Genomic DNA, 17,133 nt, shown 5'->3' with positions numbered 1-17,133 from the left:
CTGATTTCTTGTTATCTCCTCCATCACCCCCTACACCTCAACCCCCTCCCACGGCACCTTCCCATGCAACCGCAGAAGGCACAGCACCTGCCCCTTTACTTCCCCCCCTCCTCTCCATCCAAGGGCCCAAACAGTCCTTTCAAGTGAAGCAGCATTTCACTTGCACTTCCCTCAATTTAGGCTACTGCACTCGCTGCTCCCAATGTGGTTTCCTCTACATTGGAGAGACCAAACGCAGACTAGGTGACCGCTTTGCGGAACACCTTTGATCTGTCTGTAAGTATGACCCAGACCTCCCAGTCGCTTGCCATTTCAACACACCACCCTGCTCTCATGCCCACATGTCCGTCCATGGCCTGCTGCAATGTTCCAGTGAAGCTCAACGCAAACTGGAGGAACAGCACCTCATCTCCCGACAAGGCACTTTACAGTCTTCCAGACTGAATATTGGAGTTCAACAACTTTAGATCATGAATTCTCTCTTCCATCCCCACCCCCTTTCCGATCCCCCTTTTTTCCAATAATTTATATATATTTTTCTTTTCCCACCTATTTCCATTATTTTAAAATGTATTTCCATCCATTGTTTTATCTCTACCTTTTAGCCTATTTCGACCCCTTCCCCCCACCCCATCCCCACTAGGGCTATTTGTACCTTGCTCATCCTGCTTTCTACCCTTAATGCTACCTATTAGCATATTTCTTAGCTAATATCACCACCGTCAACACATCTTGGTCCTTTTGTCTATGACATCTTTTGGCAAATTCCACCTATCCAGCCCTCTATCCAGCTCTACCTGCCCCACTCCACCTTAAACCAGCTTATATTTCACCTCTTCTATTTTTCCTTAGTTCTGTTGAAGAGTCATACGGAATCGAAACATTAACTGTGTTCCTCTCCGCAGATGCTGTCAGACCTGCTGAGTTTTTTCAAGTATTTTTATTTTTGTTTTTGTTTTGGATTTCCAGCATCCGCAGTTTTTTTTTGCTTTTATCTTGTTATCTTGACTTTTTTTCTCCCCTTTTCCAACACCCTCCATTATTTTAACAATTTCCTGTTACACCTCCATCTCCCAATACAGTACAAATGTCAAATTACAAATAATACAATCATACAGGTTAAATGCAGGGCCCTCCAAAGTGCTTCGTTTCCTCACATTTGGTGCAGAATACACATACGCTATGACATTTAGTTAAACATTTAGAGGAAGCAGCTTTTCCACTGGTTCCAGAAGCTCAGTGTCGACTAGAGGGCGGGGTTTAATCTGTTGCTGCTGCCCGATATGAAGAGTGAATCAGCAAAACAGTCTTGAATATTTATCAGGGTGTTTTTGGGTTGAACCAGGCTGTGCTGAAGGAGGGACGCTTTGTACTTGTTGACCGGCGGGTTTCTGAACAATAACAACAGATGCTCGGTGTGGGATTAATTTGAATTATTATCGTGCGCCCTCGCTTTTAGTCGGAGGCCTCCCTCCTTTCCTGTCTCCGCTCCCAGGTGCTGTGGTGTTTTCAGGAGCCGGGTTCAGAGAGATCAGCAGCAGGAAGATGATAGGAGCGGGGAGGAAGATGCAGGCGGGGAGCTGTTGCTTGCTGTTGGCAGCTCTCGCGCTCTCTACACTGGCGCAGTTCGTGCCACCGGTGAGTGTGTTAGCGGGCGGCCCGCGGGCACCGGGAGCGCAGCGATGCGGGGTCGGGCTCCTCTGAAACGATTCGGCAGAGAGGCTTCTGCTGTTGATTGAAACAGGTGTTCCGGTCAGGTACCTGGGGGATCCCCCATTGTCCCTTTTGTACCTTTTCCGGAGTTTTATTGAATTTTCTTCAAATTGCGCAATTCCCAGTCGCTTAGAAAAACTGTAAAGGGTATTTAGAGGTTGGAGTGCCCTGCTATTTTGATCTTCTCTGGTAGCTTTCCTGATATTCTTGGGAATGGTGAAGGTGTTTGACTTTCCATTGTCTTCACCAGAACCTTGCCTCTTGCTATTTGTGTTTTTTTTTTCAAGGCTGAATGTTCCTTAAAGTTGGCCATGCCTTTGTTAACATCCAAACTCTCATTTTCCAACCTCCATAAATTTCAATTTATCCAAAACTCAGCTTTCCTATGCCTTAACTCGGCTTGCCAACTCTGGTTGGACATTCCTGGAGATGTGGTTTTTAATCATGTGCACTGTTCATGTGATGATTATTCAGGAATTTGATCACATGACATTTGCCAGTTTGCAAATGTTGCAGGAACCTTAATTGTGTCTCAGTACATTATTACAATGTCATGACTAAATGTTTGATTTATGTTTGTTTTGTATTGAGATGAATAACAATTTCTAGAACAAATAAAAATAGAAACATTTGAGGATAAGTAATATTTAAATTAAAACAACTTCGAAGATGTTTCCATCATATTGATCACAATACGAAATATCAAGTAAATTCAGATTCCACAAAAACACCATTGATCTAAGTAACTTCTAACTACAGTTTTCACTGACCAAAGTTGTGACTTTTACAATATACAGCAAACTACAAAAACAATGAATAAAACTAAAACCTAACTCAATTCACTGACTCCAGAGCCCACTACTGAAGGCCAGCTTCAGGAATGCAAGGTTTAGCCTTATGAGAAGCATCAAAACTATCTAATTCCTGTAATAAAATATACAACAATGCACATTACAGGTTGACATGAACTGTCCCCCTCAGTCTCTGTTGCTCTTTTCTCTCTCTCTTTTCCTTCAAATATTTAACCAGTTCCTTTTTCTGAGTTTCCATTTTTGCAATAATGTTTAACTAACAAATTGCATTTATTGTGAAATTGAACTTGTCTGGTGGGGGTGGGGGGTTGGTGACGGTAAGAGATGAGTTAATCCATCACTGAAATGTTGACTCATTTGTTCTTTACCATCGGTGGCCGTGCCTCCAGTTGCTTAGGCATTGAGCTCTGGAATTACCTTCCTTTATCTCCCTGCCTTTTCACCCCACTTTCCTCCTTTAATACACTCCTGAAAACCTACCTCTGACCAAGATTTTGATCTACTGACTTAACATCACCTTACGTGGCTGGGTGTAATATTTTGTCATATAATGCTCTTTATAAGTGCCTTATAATAATGTTTCATTATGTTAAATATAAATATAAGTTGTTGTTTCTCTCCACTGATGCTATCTGACCAGCTGAGTATTTGCAGCTTTTTCTATATTTACTACATAATTAATAGTTTTTCTCTTGTAGTAGTTTGAACATGGAAATGACAATATAGTGCTACTGACTTTGCTACATTGTGCCTGAGTTTTCAAAGTGCAGTTGGCAAGTCAATGTATTTCCTGATGATGTGGGTTTTTGTAAAGATACTCTCCTGGAGTTGAGGTAACCAGGATCAGACTGACATTCGCTGGGTAAATGTGCCTTGTTTGCACTGACTGGATTGGGTATGATTTCCAGAATCACAGTGCAGAAGAGGCCCTTTGACCCATCAAGTCTGCACCGACACATGAGAAACACCTGACCTACCTACCTAATCCCATTTATCAGCACTAGGCCCATAGCCTTGAATGTTATGATGTGCCAAGTGCTCATCCAGGTACTTTCTAAAGGATGTGAGGCAACCCGCCTCCACCACCCTCCCAGGCAGCGCATTCCAGACCATCACCACCCTCTGGGTAAAAAAGCTTTTCCTCACATCCCCTTAAACCTCCTGCCCCTCACCTTGAACTTATGTCCCCTCATGACTGACCATTCAACTAAGGGGAACAGCTGCTCCCTATCCACTCTGTCCATGCCCCTCATAATCTTGTACACCTCAATCAGGTCATCCCTCTGTCTTCTCTGCTCCAATGAAAACAACCCAAGTCTATCCAACCTCTCTTCATAACTTAAATATTTCATCCCAGGCAACATCCTGGTGAATCTCCTCTGCACCCCTTCCAGTGCAATCACATCCTTCCTATAATCTGGTGACCAGAACTGCACACAGTACTGCAGCTGTGGCCTCACCAAGGTTCTATACAACCCCAACATGACCTCCCTATTTTTGTAATCTATGCCTCGATTGATAAAGGCAAGTGTCCCATATGCCTTTTTCACCACCCCACTAACATGCCCCTTTGGCTTCAGAGATGTATGGACACATGCCAAGGTCCCTTTGTTCCTCAGAACTTCCTAGTGTCATGCCGTTCATTGAATATTTCCTTGTCAAATTACTCCTTCCAAAGTGTATCACCTCACACTTTCCAGGGTTAAATTCCATCTGCCCTTTATCTGCCCATTTGACCCTCCCGTCTATATCTTCCAGTAGCCCAAGACACTCAACCTCACTGTTAACCACCCGGCCAATCTTTGTGTCATCCGCAAACTTACTAATCCTCCCCCCCCGCATAGTCATCTATGTCATTTATATAAATGATGAATAGTAGGGGACCCAGCACAGATCCCTGTGGTACGCCACTGGACACTGGCTTCCAGTCACTAAATCATCCTTCTGTCATCACCTTCTGTCTCCTAAAACTAAGCCAATTTTGAATCCACCTTATCAAATTACCCTGTATTCCATGTGCGTTTGCCCATGTGGGTCCTTATCAAAGGCTTTGCTGAAATCCATATAAACTACCCTCATCTACACACCTGGTCACCTCCTCAAAATTCAATCAAATTTGTTAGGCATGACCTCCCTCTGACAAAGCCATGCTGACTATCCCTGATCAAACCTTGCCTCTCCACGTGGAGACAGATACTCTCCTTCAGAACTTTCTCCAACAGTTTCCCTACCACTGATGTGAGACTCACTGGCCTGTAGTTTCCCTGGTGTATGTCCACCCATAGATTGCCCCCTTGGTCCCTAATGGGCCCTACTCTTTCCCTGGTTATCCTCTTCCCATTAATATACTTATAGAATATCTTGGGATTTTCCCTACTTTTACCAGCCAGAGCTATCTCATATCCCCTCTTTGCTCTCCTAATTGCTTCCTTAAGCTCTACCCTGCACTTTCTATACTCCACTAATGCCTCTGCTGATTTGTTTCCCTTGTACCTGCTAAAAGCCTCTCTTTTCCTTCTCATTGTAACCTGAATATCTCTGGTCATCCATGGTTCTCTGGGCTTGTTACTCCTTCCTATCACCCTAGAGGGAACATGTTGAGCCTGTACCCTCCCCATTTCCTTTTTGCACACTCCCTCACTGCTCCTCTGTAGATTTCCCCACAAGTACCTGTTCTCAGTCTACCTTGACCAGATCCTGCCTTATTTTACTAAAATCCACTCTTCCTCCAATCCAAAACATTTTTATGGAACTTGTCAATTTCTTTGTCCATAACAAACTTAAATTGTACCATATTGTGGTCGCTATCACTAAAATGCTCACCCACCACCACCTCAGCCACCTGTCCGGCTTCATTCCCCAGAATTAGGTCCAGCACTGCGCCGTCCCTTGTTGGACCCTCGACATATTGACCTAAAAAGTTCTCCTGTACACATTTCAAGAAATCCACTCCATCCAAGCCCTTAACACTATGTATATCCCAATTAATGTTGGGAAAGTTGAAACATCTAATATAATTACCCTATTATTGTTTTTACACACCTCCACAAATTGTGCACATATTTGCTCCTCAATTTCCCGCTGACTATCTGGGGGTCTATAATAAACACCTAACAATGTGGCTGTCCCTTTTTTATTCCTAAGCTCTACACACAAAGCTTCATTCGATGTCCCCTCCAAAATATCATCTCTCCTTACTGCAGTAAACGACTCCTTAACTAATAATGCAATGCTGCCTCCTTGTTTACCCTCCCCCCCCCCCCCCGTCTCGCCTGAAGATTCTGTATCGCGGAAGGTTGAGCTGCCAATCCTGCCCTTCCCTCAACCACATCTCAGTGATGGCTGCTATATCACAATTCCACGTGTCAATCCTGACCCTTAACTCATCCATTTTACCTGTAATACATGCTGGCATTAAAGTAGAGGCCATCCAGCCTTGCCTTACTCCCTTGAAGCTTAATGCAGCTGTACTCCCTCTGACTTGATTGTTTTACTCTATTATGATGTGTCCCTTTTCCGCTAACATTCTGTGTCTCCTCCCCCTGCCGAATTAGTTTAAATTCCTCCCAACAGCACTAGCAAACCCGCCTGCAAGGATGTTAGTCCCGTTCTGGTTCAGATGTGGACCGTCCCACTTGTACAGGTCCCACCCTCCCCAGAAACGGTCCCAGTGATCCAGGAATCTAAAACTCTCCCTCCTGCACCAACTCTTAAGCCACGTACTCATCTGCGCTATTCTCCTATTTCTGAGCTCGCTAGCACTGGGAGTAATCCAGAGATTAGAACCCAAGAGGTCTTGCTTTTTAGTCTACTGCCTAACTCCCTGAATTCTTGATGCAAGACCTCATCCCTCTTTCTACCTATGTCATTGGTACCAACATGTACCATGACCTCTGCCTTATCACCCTCCCCCTTCAGGATGCCCTGCAGCCATTCAGTGACATCCCGGACCCTGGCCCCAGGAAAGCAGCATACCATTCTGGAGTCATGTTGACGGTCACAGGAGTGCCTATCTGTTCCTCTGACTATAGAATCCCCTATTACTATTGCTCTTCCTCCCCTCCTGTACAGACAGGCTGCTTGTGGTGCCAGAAGCTTAGCTCTGTCCGCACTACCTGGAGGAACCAGCGCCCTCATCAACCTCCAAAATGGAATACCGATTTGCGAGCGGGACCCCAGGGGACTCCTGAACTACTGGCCTGTTTCTCTTGGACTGTCTGGTGATCATCCATTCCCTTCCTTCCTCAAGCCCCTTCATCTGCGGTGTGACCACTTCTCTAAATGTGCTATCCACGATGCTCTCAGACTCGCGGATGCTCCATAGTGTCCCCAGCCACCGTTCCAGTTCTGAAACTCGAGCTTCCAGGAGCTGCATCTGGACACACTTCCTGCACACATGCTGGCCCCGGGCAATGGAAATGTCCCCGGCTTCCCACATGGAGCACACTACGGCTTTGAGCTCTCCTGCCATGATTTATTCCTTTAAATTAAAGCTTTTAAGTCAATTACTCTAGGGCCCTTCTTTCCTGATCCTCGTTACTGTACAATATACAAACTGTAAACCACAAAAAGACCTTAAAAGACCTTAAGCGATTATAGTTGTAAATACCTTACCCACTACTTACCAGTGATTCCTTTGCCTTGTAGCCTCTACTGCTGCAGCAGGGCAAAACCCATTCTCTGACTTGGATTGTTCAATTGACTGGAATCTTAAGAAATGTGCTGAAATAAGGAAGTGAAAAAATTCTGAAGTTGCAACCTAAACTGAGAATCATAGAAATTAGACAATAGAAGCTAGTTATTCTGCCCATCTAGCCTGTCTGTAGTGATGCTAATTCATCGGTGGAAATTATTTACTGTAATCTTGTTTCTTTGTCCTTTTTATATTTCTTTCCAATTCTTGTTTTAATCTCAATAGAGTTGTGCCAAAACACAGCAAATTCTAATAACCTCTGTAGGTGGTGAGGAATTACTTCAAATTTCTTTCTTCTCAGGATAACCCTGATCCATTGCCTTTCCTCTACCCTTCTTGATTTCCAGACATTAGAAATTATCTTTCACTGTGTACGTTCTTAAAAATCTTTCATAATTAGATCCTCCATCGCATTCTCTGATCCAAAAAAAAGAGTTCCAATGTTTCATTCTATAACCTCTTGATCCTGGTACCATCCTAGTAGATTTGTGTTGTATATATTTGCATGGATGAAGCTAAGGTTAAAGGATTGAATGAGGAGAACGTTTGAAGCCCAGATTTGGCCGTCTAGGCTTCCAGTGGCCAAAATTGAAGTGAGAGATCTAGACTGAAACCTCTGGTTGCTTATGGATTTTTCAGCTTTTTGCAGCTATTTCAGGCTCTGGTTGAGCTTATGTCTTATAGGATTTCCTGTGAGGTGGGACATTTCCATTTTTCTAGCCTCTTTTAAACACTTCACATCACACCAGACCTGGGAGCAGGTGCCACAAGTAGAGGGACTGGACTATGACAATATTGATGAGAACTTCTACTGGTTCTGTCTCTATTGTGCCCAACACTTGGATGCCCAGGTATCTGATGGTCACTGGATACCCAAGGGCATATTTGCCAGTGTATACCAGATCCAGGGACCCAAAACCGCAACAAATGCTGGTTTACTAATGGCAATTTTGAATTCTGGAATCTTTTGTTTAAATTTCTGTTTGGCCCATTAACCTAATGTTGTGGCAAGGTAGTACTGACTCACCACTCTTCCTATGTAAGTCATCCTGACTCCAAGATTTGGGCTGTATTTCCACCAGTGATGTGGGACTCCATGTTTTTTCTGTTTTACCATTCTGTCACTTGCTTCTTAATGTTCTGTACTTGTATTGGCTTATAAAAACTAAGCTGTTAACATGGGCCTCCATTACATACAGAACACACTAGTTTTCAATACCTTGGGCACATTTGGAGAGCATTTTAAAAGCCACAAGAGTAGTTTGTGGAAATTATTCAAATGTTCTTTGCTATAATGAGAATGAATGTTCAGCATTTTCAAAAATTTACTTTCTTTGAACAGTACACTGAAGATTGCAGAAGGGGCTCATATCCACCAGCTGGCCCCACGTAAGTACAGAGACATCTTAGAATTCTTTTGTGCAGCTTTTCACATGGCAAGAATCTAGTTCATTAAGATGCACGTCTTTTATTTACAAGCTGTGAATCTACAAGTGACACTTACTGATTTGACCAGTATTCGATCTTTACTGCTCTTGCCTGACATAAAGCCCATGGGGATGATTATTCCAGCAAAAAGAAATGAAATATTCTCTTCTGTGCAGCTGCCTAAGAGCTGTGCAAAGTGTGATGCTAAAGTGTTTTAGTTTGGTTTTTTGTGTGTATTTTGCTCTGAGCTTTATAAAGCTCTTTGTGAAACATGTGCCCACGATTTTTCATCAGTGACTCATGTAAATAAGAATTTAATACAACTTTTTCTAGCACTTGTTCCTCTCTCCAGAGATCTTGGGCCACTGAATTGTGTCTTGTATTTGGATCCAAGCCATTAGTAAAAAGCTGGCAAGTTCGCCCCATTGCTGGCTTCAGATGAGTTTCTGAACCCATTCAACCCAAACATTGTTAAAGGCTACCATAACGGTAGCTTTAGTTTTGGAACCATCAGTATTAACATTGAGTACTTCAACATTCAAAATGTATTCCTTTTATAAGCACTCCACTGCACATTTGTCATATTTATGAAGTCTAATTCAAGAATTAGCATCTTCCTTATTTTGAGTAAACCGCTTTTTGTTCTTGGTCACAGCATGTATTCTCTTTTTAAGTAAGCGATGCCTGAAACCCATTGTACTTTAATCAAAAAATATATTAGGTTATCTTGTTTTTTTGCTTGAACGTTCTCTGATTGATTGCAATATCTGTACTGTGAAATTAACATTTTTCTGATTAATGCCACATCATAATGATATAGGCACTGGACTGTGTTCACAGGTTTAAAGGCATTGTTCCTTGGTACAAGATAAATCTTGATTCTGCTCCACGTGTAAGATGGAACCAGTTGATTAACGATAAGAAAGTGGAGGTATGTAACTGTCATCTTGTGTTGGTATTTTTCTACTATAAAAATACACAACACAGTTGACTTTTTCTTAGTTTGAGTTTCACTGCAGGAATTCACCAAGGCTCCTTGGCCAGCATCTTCCAAACCCATGACCACTACCATCTAGAAGGACAAGGGCAGCAGATAGATGGGAACACCACCACCTGGAAGTTCCCCTCCAAGTCCCTCACCACCCTGACTTGGAAATATATCATCGTTCCTTCACTGTTGCTGGGTCAAAATCCTTGAACTTCCTTCCTAACAACACTGTGGGTGTACCTGCAGTGGTTCAAGAAGGCAGCTGACCACCACCTTCTCAATGGCAACTAGGGATGGGCACTAAATGCTGGCCCAGCCAGCGAAGCCCACATCCTATGAATGTATCAAAAAAAAGTTTGATTGAGAGTAGCTCAATTACACAAACTAGAAAGACCCAGGTTTGAACTTCCCCAGTGCAAAGCTAACATATCTTCCTGGATGATGTTGCAGGCAATGAAATGGATCTCAGTTACCAATTGATTGTTACCCAGAACCTCCCTCTGCCATCCAGTTGAAAATTTATGTGGATGTTTCATGAGGACACTGATTCCTTACAATCAAACAAATGAAACATACACTATCTAGGCTTACATGTGAATACTGGCTACCCAAGATACCCAAGAGCATCTAACACCCAACAGGGCAGAGGAGAAGGGGGTAAACTGATAACAAAAGAGTGGAAAAAAAAGAGAAATGAACAATATTTTAATAGAATGTAGTTATAGTGGATTGAACAGCTTTAAATAGCTAATAAGATGGATCATTATAGTAATAACATTTGCATAGTGGTGCTAAGTATAATTCCTGTTAGAATGTAAACCTGTTAATTTATGGTTAACTTGATGTCTTCAAGTCAAAAGATGTGTAACCATGTTTTGACTAAAGATGCAGCTTGTGTCAGCTGTGATGCAGCTGGTACCACTCCAAGACTTGAGCACAAAACCAAGGCTGAGATTCCTACTTATGAATGAGATATTAAACTGAGACCCGGACTGCCATCTCAGAAGATATAAAAGATCCTATGGCAATATTTCAAAGAAAGGCAAGGGAGTTATCCCTAGTGTTATCCCTCAAACAACAACACAGAAAACAGATTTTCTGGCCATTATCATGTTTGTTTGTTGGGAGTTTGTTGTGCTGAATTAGGATTAGGTTCTGCATTTCCTACATTATGACATTGACTACACTTCAAATGTGCTTCATTGGCTATAAAGTGCTTTAAGGCATTTGGTAGTTGTGAAAAACACCTTTTTATTTTTTAAAAAAGGCTTTCATTTATTATATAAATCTACAGTAGCCACTGGCATTTACTTTTTTTGAAAAGATTGGTTTAATCTGCTTTCACTCAAGTACATGAGCATAAGTGTAAAAATTTTAAAGTGCATATTCTAAATTTGCAATGAATTGTTGGGTGCTCATGGATATAGTGTAGGAATGACTACCATAAAACTTTTTTTCTTAAAAATAAAAATGAACTGGGTCATTTTGAAAATCTAAGAATTCTCATTCACGCTCTTTCCCTCCCTCTCTCCCCAATCACCTTCTACTCACCCTGAGTTGACAATCTGAAGAAGGCTGCCAGAGCTTTGGCAGAAATTTATTTAACTTTGCTGTGGTATACTGTTTAGCTAGCTTGCAATTTTATTGTGCATCCAGCTAACATTTAACCTTACAAAGCAACTTTTCTGATTACTTTCAGTTGACTAATTTAATCCAGGTGATCAAGGACTTGGCAAAAGATTTCTTTCCAAGTGGCAAATTGATTGAAATAGTGGATAAAGGTTTGGTAAGGATGCATTTTGTTTTTTGGCTCCAAAACACAAGGTTTATATCTTTGAAAATGATATGGGACTGTTCTGTAACTGGCCATTTGATTACCTCAGCCTGGAGTTTCTGCCTAATTCCACTGGCTTTCTCAGAAATTCCCCCTACCCCCACCACCTCCACCACTATATTGGCACAACTGGTGAAAAAGCTCATAGAATTTTAAGCAGAAGTTGTGTTCAATGCAACTCTAGTTTCTTTGATCTTTTCTGCTAGTTTTAAAAAATATTATGGTAGAAGCAGGCCCTGCCCCAAAATTGGGTGAATTAATCATCATTGCACTCATTTACAGGCCTTCAGGGGAGGCTGCAAAAATCAGCTGACTCTTTTGGGTACAAGGAAAGTTAGTATGTTTTGAAAAGTTTTGAGTAAAATTTATTTTTAAATTTACTATGGTATCTCAGTCTAACTAGAAAGTATTTTGTATAGTAAGTCATTTTAGATTGGGTGGTGGATTCACAATGAATTAAATTCTAATTATTTTGTGATAACCCATTTTCATTAATCAAACTTTGCTAAGTTTACCATTATTAAATATATCAGAGTATTTTTGAAAGCAATTTTTAAAATTACTTCTTAAAATGCTACTCAATCATACTGTTTCATCAGATTCTTAAAATATGCAGATGGGTATGAACAGAAACACATGGAGGGGTGGGGGCGATGGGGAAACTTCTCAAAACGTGCCTAATTTGCATGGAATTTACCAATGGTTTGTTGCTTGTCAGAAGCAGTCTATGTCCAAATGCAGCAAGACCTGGACAATATCCAGGCTTGGGCTGACAAGTGGCAAGAAACGTTCACACCACACAAGTGTCAGACAATGAGCATCTCCAACAAGGGGGAATCTAACCATTGCCCCTTGGTGTTTAATGGCATTGCCCTCACTGAATCCCCCCACTGTCAACATCCTGGGGGTTACCATTGACCAGAAACTGAACTGGACTAGCTATTTAAATACCTGTGGCTACAAGAGCAGGTCAGAGGCTGGGAATCTTGTGGCGAGTAACTCACCTCCTGACTCCCCAAAGTCTGTCCACCATCTACAAGGCACAAGTCAGGAGTGTGATGGAATACTCCCTATTCCAGATGGAATACTTGCTTGGATGAGTGCAGCTCCAAAAACATTTGAGAAGCTTGACTCCATCCAGAACAAAGCAGCCCGTTTGATTGGCACCACATCCACAAACATTCACGTCCTCCACCACCAACGCACAGTGGCTGCAGTGTGTACCATCTACAAGATGCACTGCAGGAACTCATCAAGGCTTCTTTGACAGCACCTTCCAAACCCACGACTGGTACCACCTAGAAGGACAAAGGCAGCAGATAGATGGGAACACCATCACCTGGAAGTTCGCCTCCAAGCCACAAACCATCCTGATTTAGAAATATATCGCCGTTCCTTCACTATCACTGGTTCAAGATCCTGGAACTCTCTCTTCCTAACAGCACTATAGGTACCTACACCACATGGACTACAGCAGTTCAAAAAGGCAGCCCACCAGCACCTTCTCAAAGGCAATTAGGGATGGGCAATAAATGCTGGCCTAGCCAGCAACTGACACATTCCATGATTGAATAAAAAAAATGATTTTGCTGCTTGGAGGGAGGCATGCCCATAGAAGCATCAGATAGACATGAGACAGTGTAAGAATCTCCACTACCTTCGACTGTTCGGAAACTGCCATTTATCAAATGACTTGAATGCCAACATCATCTCTTCTCTGAGTTCAATTTTCCCTCATTGCCCGATTTGAAAGACAAATGCACAGATTAAAATGATCATTTTCAGATTTTGATATCGTGCAAAAAATTTTAAATGCAACTTTTCTTCCAGGCTCCACTTGTAGATACGCTTCCTTCCCCATTTAATGAAGAACTAAAGGGAATTGCAGATGTGTCAGGAGTACCCTTGGGTATGATGCTCACTTGTACAATAGATACCATTTGTCATAGCAATTGTCTGTTTATTCTTGGATTTGACTGCATCACGTATAATCTGTTAATATGGATATTGTTACTTAATAATGTTGTCTCGTGTACACTAAATCCACTGCATTACCCCCCAGCTATTATGTCTGTTACCTGTCCAAAGAATTCTGAGGTTTGTCAAACTGTTGCACCTTTGCTGGCTACTTCTAATTGATTTCTGTTAGTTTTTTCATTATTACTCTTGTAGGAAGACCCCTTCAATTTTAATTAGTTTTTAATCTCTATCCATGGCTTTTTGAAACTACTAACTAATCTCTTTCTCCTCAATCCAAATCTTTTTTTTAATATTTGTACCTCTGATTTTTATTTGATGGCCCAATTGAGTCCTCATTTCCCCATCCCAAAACTAGAGCTTCAAAGCTAAGAATATGTGCTCTCGGCCTTCTCATTTTAACCTTTCCTTCCTGCTTTTCCCTTTCCCTTAGATGGTCAGCATCTTTCCTCCTTCACTGCTTGCTCCCATTCTCACAGTTGTGACTACAGTCTCAAACTCCTACTCCAAAAGCTTTTCTCCATCCCTGATATGTCAGGTTCTGACATTTTGAGCTCACAATGTGACCCTTCCTGCAGATCTTTGCCCAAGTCAACACCTGATACTTGAATCTCCCACAGCTGTGCTGCCATTTTTAGGTTTAGGTAGTTTGTTCTATTTCAGACTTTCTATGTCTTGCATATATTAGCTAGTCTACCTGCCACCACTGCCTTGTTCAACACCAAATGTCCACTTTCCAAATTCCTATTTTGGAAGTCTTTAATCATTCTGTGACATGCTCACAGCTCGAACTGCAGCCCACACAACTGCTTCTCTTTATACATCCCTTTGGACATAAACCAGTTTCAACTGGTCAGTCAGCCCCCAGCCGTATACTATCTAACGCCTGCTCTACTTGCGGTTGACCCCTCGTTGGCTGTGAAGTGACTTGCTGTTACATAGTTTAAAATCTAAGCTTACTTTTTAAAATTGAACTAAAATTTTAACAGTTTTATACTACTTACCGAGAGCTGATCTCCTACTCGCCAGTGAGTCCAGTTTTAGAATTTGTTGCTCTCATTCCTGACGTAGATGACCATTATGAACCACTAGCTTTTCCAGTTTAATGCATGAGCCATTCCATGAGATTAACTGCAACACTAGATATGATGGTGCATGGCTTAGACTGCAATTTTTTCATTTAAACAATAGCTTAGCATCAACATGTATCAGTTTTGCACAATTTTGAAGTAGTGTGACGTGTTATGTAGGCTTATAAAATAGGTATGAAATGGCCATAAGATTATGATGATTCTCAATGGCTCTTTATCCCTAACACTCTGCTTCAAGGAAAACCTATTACTGATCAACTATTAAGTGAAACATTCTGAACTATATTAGACTGTAACCAGGTTTCTGTAATTGTTTATATTTTCTAGTTAACCATTTCTAATCATTTTTTTAAAAATCTGTGCCATATGTGAGCCAAGTTACAGTCACTAGCATTGTTTGTAGTTAATTCTTTCATGAACTAGTAGTAAAAAATAAATCACAAAATCATTGTGTTCCTCTGTTATGACCAGATTGAGTAATTTTACTATACAGTAGTTACTGTACTAGATGGTTATGGTCAAGCAGAAATGATCAGTATTCAGTTATATTGAATTGTCTTCTCTGGGATCTGTCAGAGATCACTTTATTATCTAGAACTTTGATCCTGGAGCTTTTGAATCAAGCCTAAGTTTAATAGGAAGAACTTCTCTTTGTGTGAAAGGGTGAAATAAATTTGGGCAATCAATTATCAATCTAATTTTAGAAGGAGCAGCCCCATATAGCTCAACCTTTCTTCCATATTACTGTTCAATTCTGATTCCACTAAAACTATGCCATAAACAAGCTCAGTATTGGAAACACAAAAAGTCACTTCAATTTAAGATACTTTTGGGGTTATGCCCATTCTTGGGACAGTGTAAAGTGGGGATGGGTTGTGCTGCGATTATTCTGCTTTCCATCTATGACAAGGAAGTACTTGATGGTGACATATTGTGCCAAAAGTGGAAGTATGTTTTTTCCCCAACAGTGTCATTCCTCTTCTTGATCATAAGTTAAGAAGAGGAGGAACTTTAGTGTGGCTTCAGATTGTAAAATGTGTAGGCATGATTCACAGAACTTGAAGGCATTTAAACTGAATTGTCAAACTGGAAATTGACTTCTATATTTCTTAACCGCTTTATTTTCTCTAATCAGGGGAAGTTATGTTATTTAATATCTTCTATGAAGTGTTCACAGTGTGCACTTCGCTCGTAGCTGAAGACAGAGCAGGTATGTCATCAACTGTAAAGATTTCTCAACTTGTGTTCATATTTTATTGGGGAGTGGTAAAGAAATTAACTGAATCATTTGGTAAAAATATTTCTACATGCAAGATATATATCAAATATTTGAACTTTTATTTAGTCACAATTTGGGTAATTAGACAGCCCTTGATGTCGCCCTTATGTCAAAACACATGCAGTATCCCAAATTACAAAATCTGTTGACTGCTTCAATCCTTTATTTGTATGTCTTTCCTGTTCCTGCTACACACAATGGATTTAATTTTCCTTGACTACGGGATAGGAAAAAGCAAGCTACAAATCTAAATGGATTCTAAAGATTCAAACTATTATTTGCATTGTTGAGGCTGATGTGGTAGAAGACCTGAACATATTTATCCTTGACTTTAGGGAGATTGTACCATGCCAGAAATCTGGATTTTGGATTATTCCTTGGGTAAGAACCTTCTTGTTTATGGGATGGGGGCAGGGGAGGGAACATTTCCGGGTAGTATTCGTGGTAGGTGAATTTCAGTCTAAGATATGACCATTATTAGCTTAAATCGAAGCATTATTGCTTCAAATGGCTAGAGTCACTCTTAGATTTTGTACGTTTCGTTGCAGGGAGGGAACTAAGACTAGAAATGGTTTACCACAGTAATATAAATAGAGAAGTATCAGTTTGAATTTATAAATATATAACTTTTCATGGGAATGTTCTTCTGACATGTCTTCCTTAACTGAGATTTTCCACCCACGGTGATTGACAGGGCCCTCAGCCATGTCCGGCCCATCTCCCGCGCCTCTGCCCTCACACTTTCCTCTCCCTCCCAAAACCATGATAGGGTCCTCCTTGTTGTCACTTATCACCCCATCAGCCTCCAGATTCAAAGGATCATCTTCCACCATTTCCACCAACTCCAGTATGACTCCACCAAATACATCTTCCCTTCACCCCTTGTCAGCATTCCGTAGGGACCGTTCCCTCCGGGACACCCTGGTCCACTCCTCCATCATCCCCTACCCATCAACCCTCTCCCATGGCACCTTCCCATGCAACTGCAGAACATGCAACACCTGCCCCTTTACTTTCCCCCTCCTCACCGTCCAAGGGCCCAAACACTTCTTTCAAGTGAAGTAGCACTTCACTTGCACTTCCCTCAATTTAGTCTACTGCATTCGCTGCTCCTAATGCGGTTTCCTCTGCATTGGAGAGACCAAACGCAGTCTGTGACCACTTTGCAGAACATCTTCGGTCTGTCCACAAGCATGACCCAGACCTCCCTGTTGCTTGCCATTTCAACACACCACCCTGCTGTCATGCCCACATATCCGTCCTTGGCCTGCTGCAATGTTCCAGTGAAGCGCAACACAAACTGAAGGAACAGCCCCTC

General features: G+C 41.6%; 1 protein-coding gene across 1 annotated transcript in view; it reads left to right on the top strand.

Annotated features, from left to right (window-relative positions):
• Positions 1 to 1,245: 1,245 nt before the first annotated feature.
• asah1b (N-acylsphingosine amidohydrolase (acid ceramidase) 1b) overlaps positions 1,246 to 17,133 on the top strand; it is a 28,327-nt gene continuing 12,439 nt past the window's right edge. The window contains exons 1-7 of the mRNA XM_041198872.1: positions 1,246 to 1,638; positions 8,561 to 8,607; positions 9,487 to 9,577; positions 11,334 to 11,420; positions 13,299 to 13,377; positions 15,672 to 15,746; positions 16,151 to 16,196. Of these exons, the coding sequence (XP_041054806.1) occupies positions 1,546 to 1,638; positions 8,561 to 8,607; positions 9,487 to 9,577; positions 11,334 to 11,420; positions 13,299 to 13,377; positions 15,672 to 15,746; positions 16,151 to 16,196 (518 nt within the window). The 5' untranslated portion in view covers positions 1,246 to 1,545. The remainder of the gene's footprint in view (positions 1,639 to 8,560; positions 8,608 to 9,486; positions 9,578 to 11,333; positions 11,421 to 13,298; positions 13,378 to 15,671; positions 15,747 to 16,150; positions 16,197 to 17,133) is intronic.

The sequence above is a fragment of the Carcharodon carcharias genome, chromosome 1 (assembly GCF_017639515.1).
Source record: "Carcharodon carcharias isolate sCarCar2 chromosome 1, sCarCar2.pri, whole genome shotgun sequence".
In the NCBI taxonomy this organism is placed as follows: domain Eukaryota; kingdom Metazoa; phylum Chordata; class Chondrichthyes; order Lamniformes; family Lamnidae; genus Carcharodon; species Carcharodon carcharias.
This window is presented reverse-complemented; position numbering and strand designations above follow the sequence as displayed.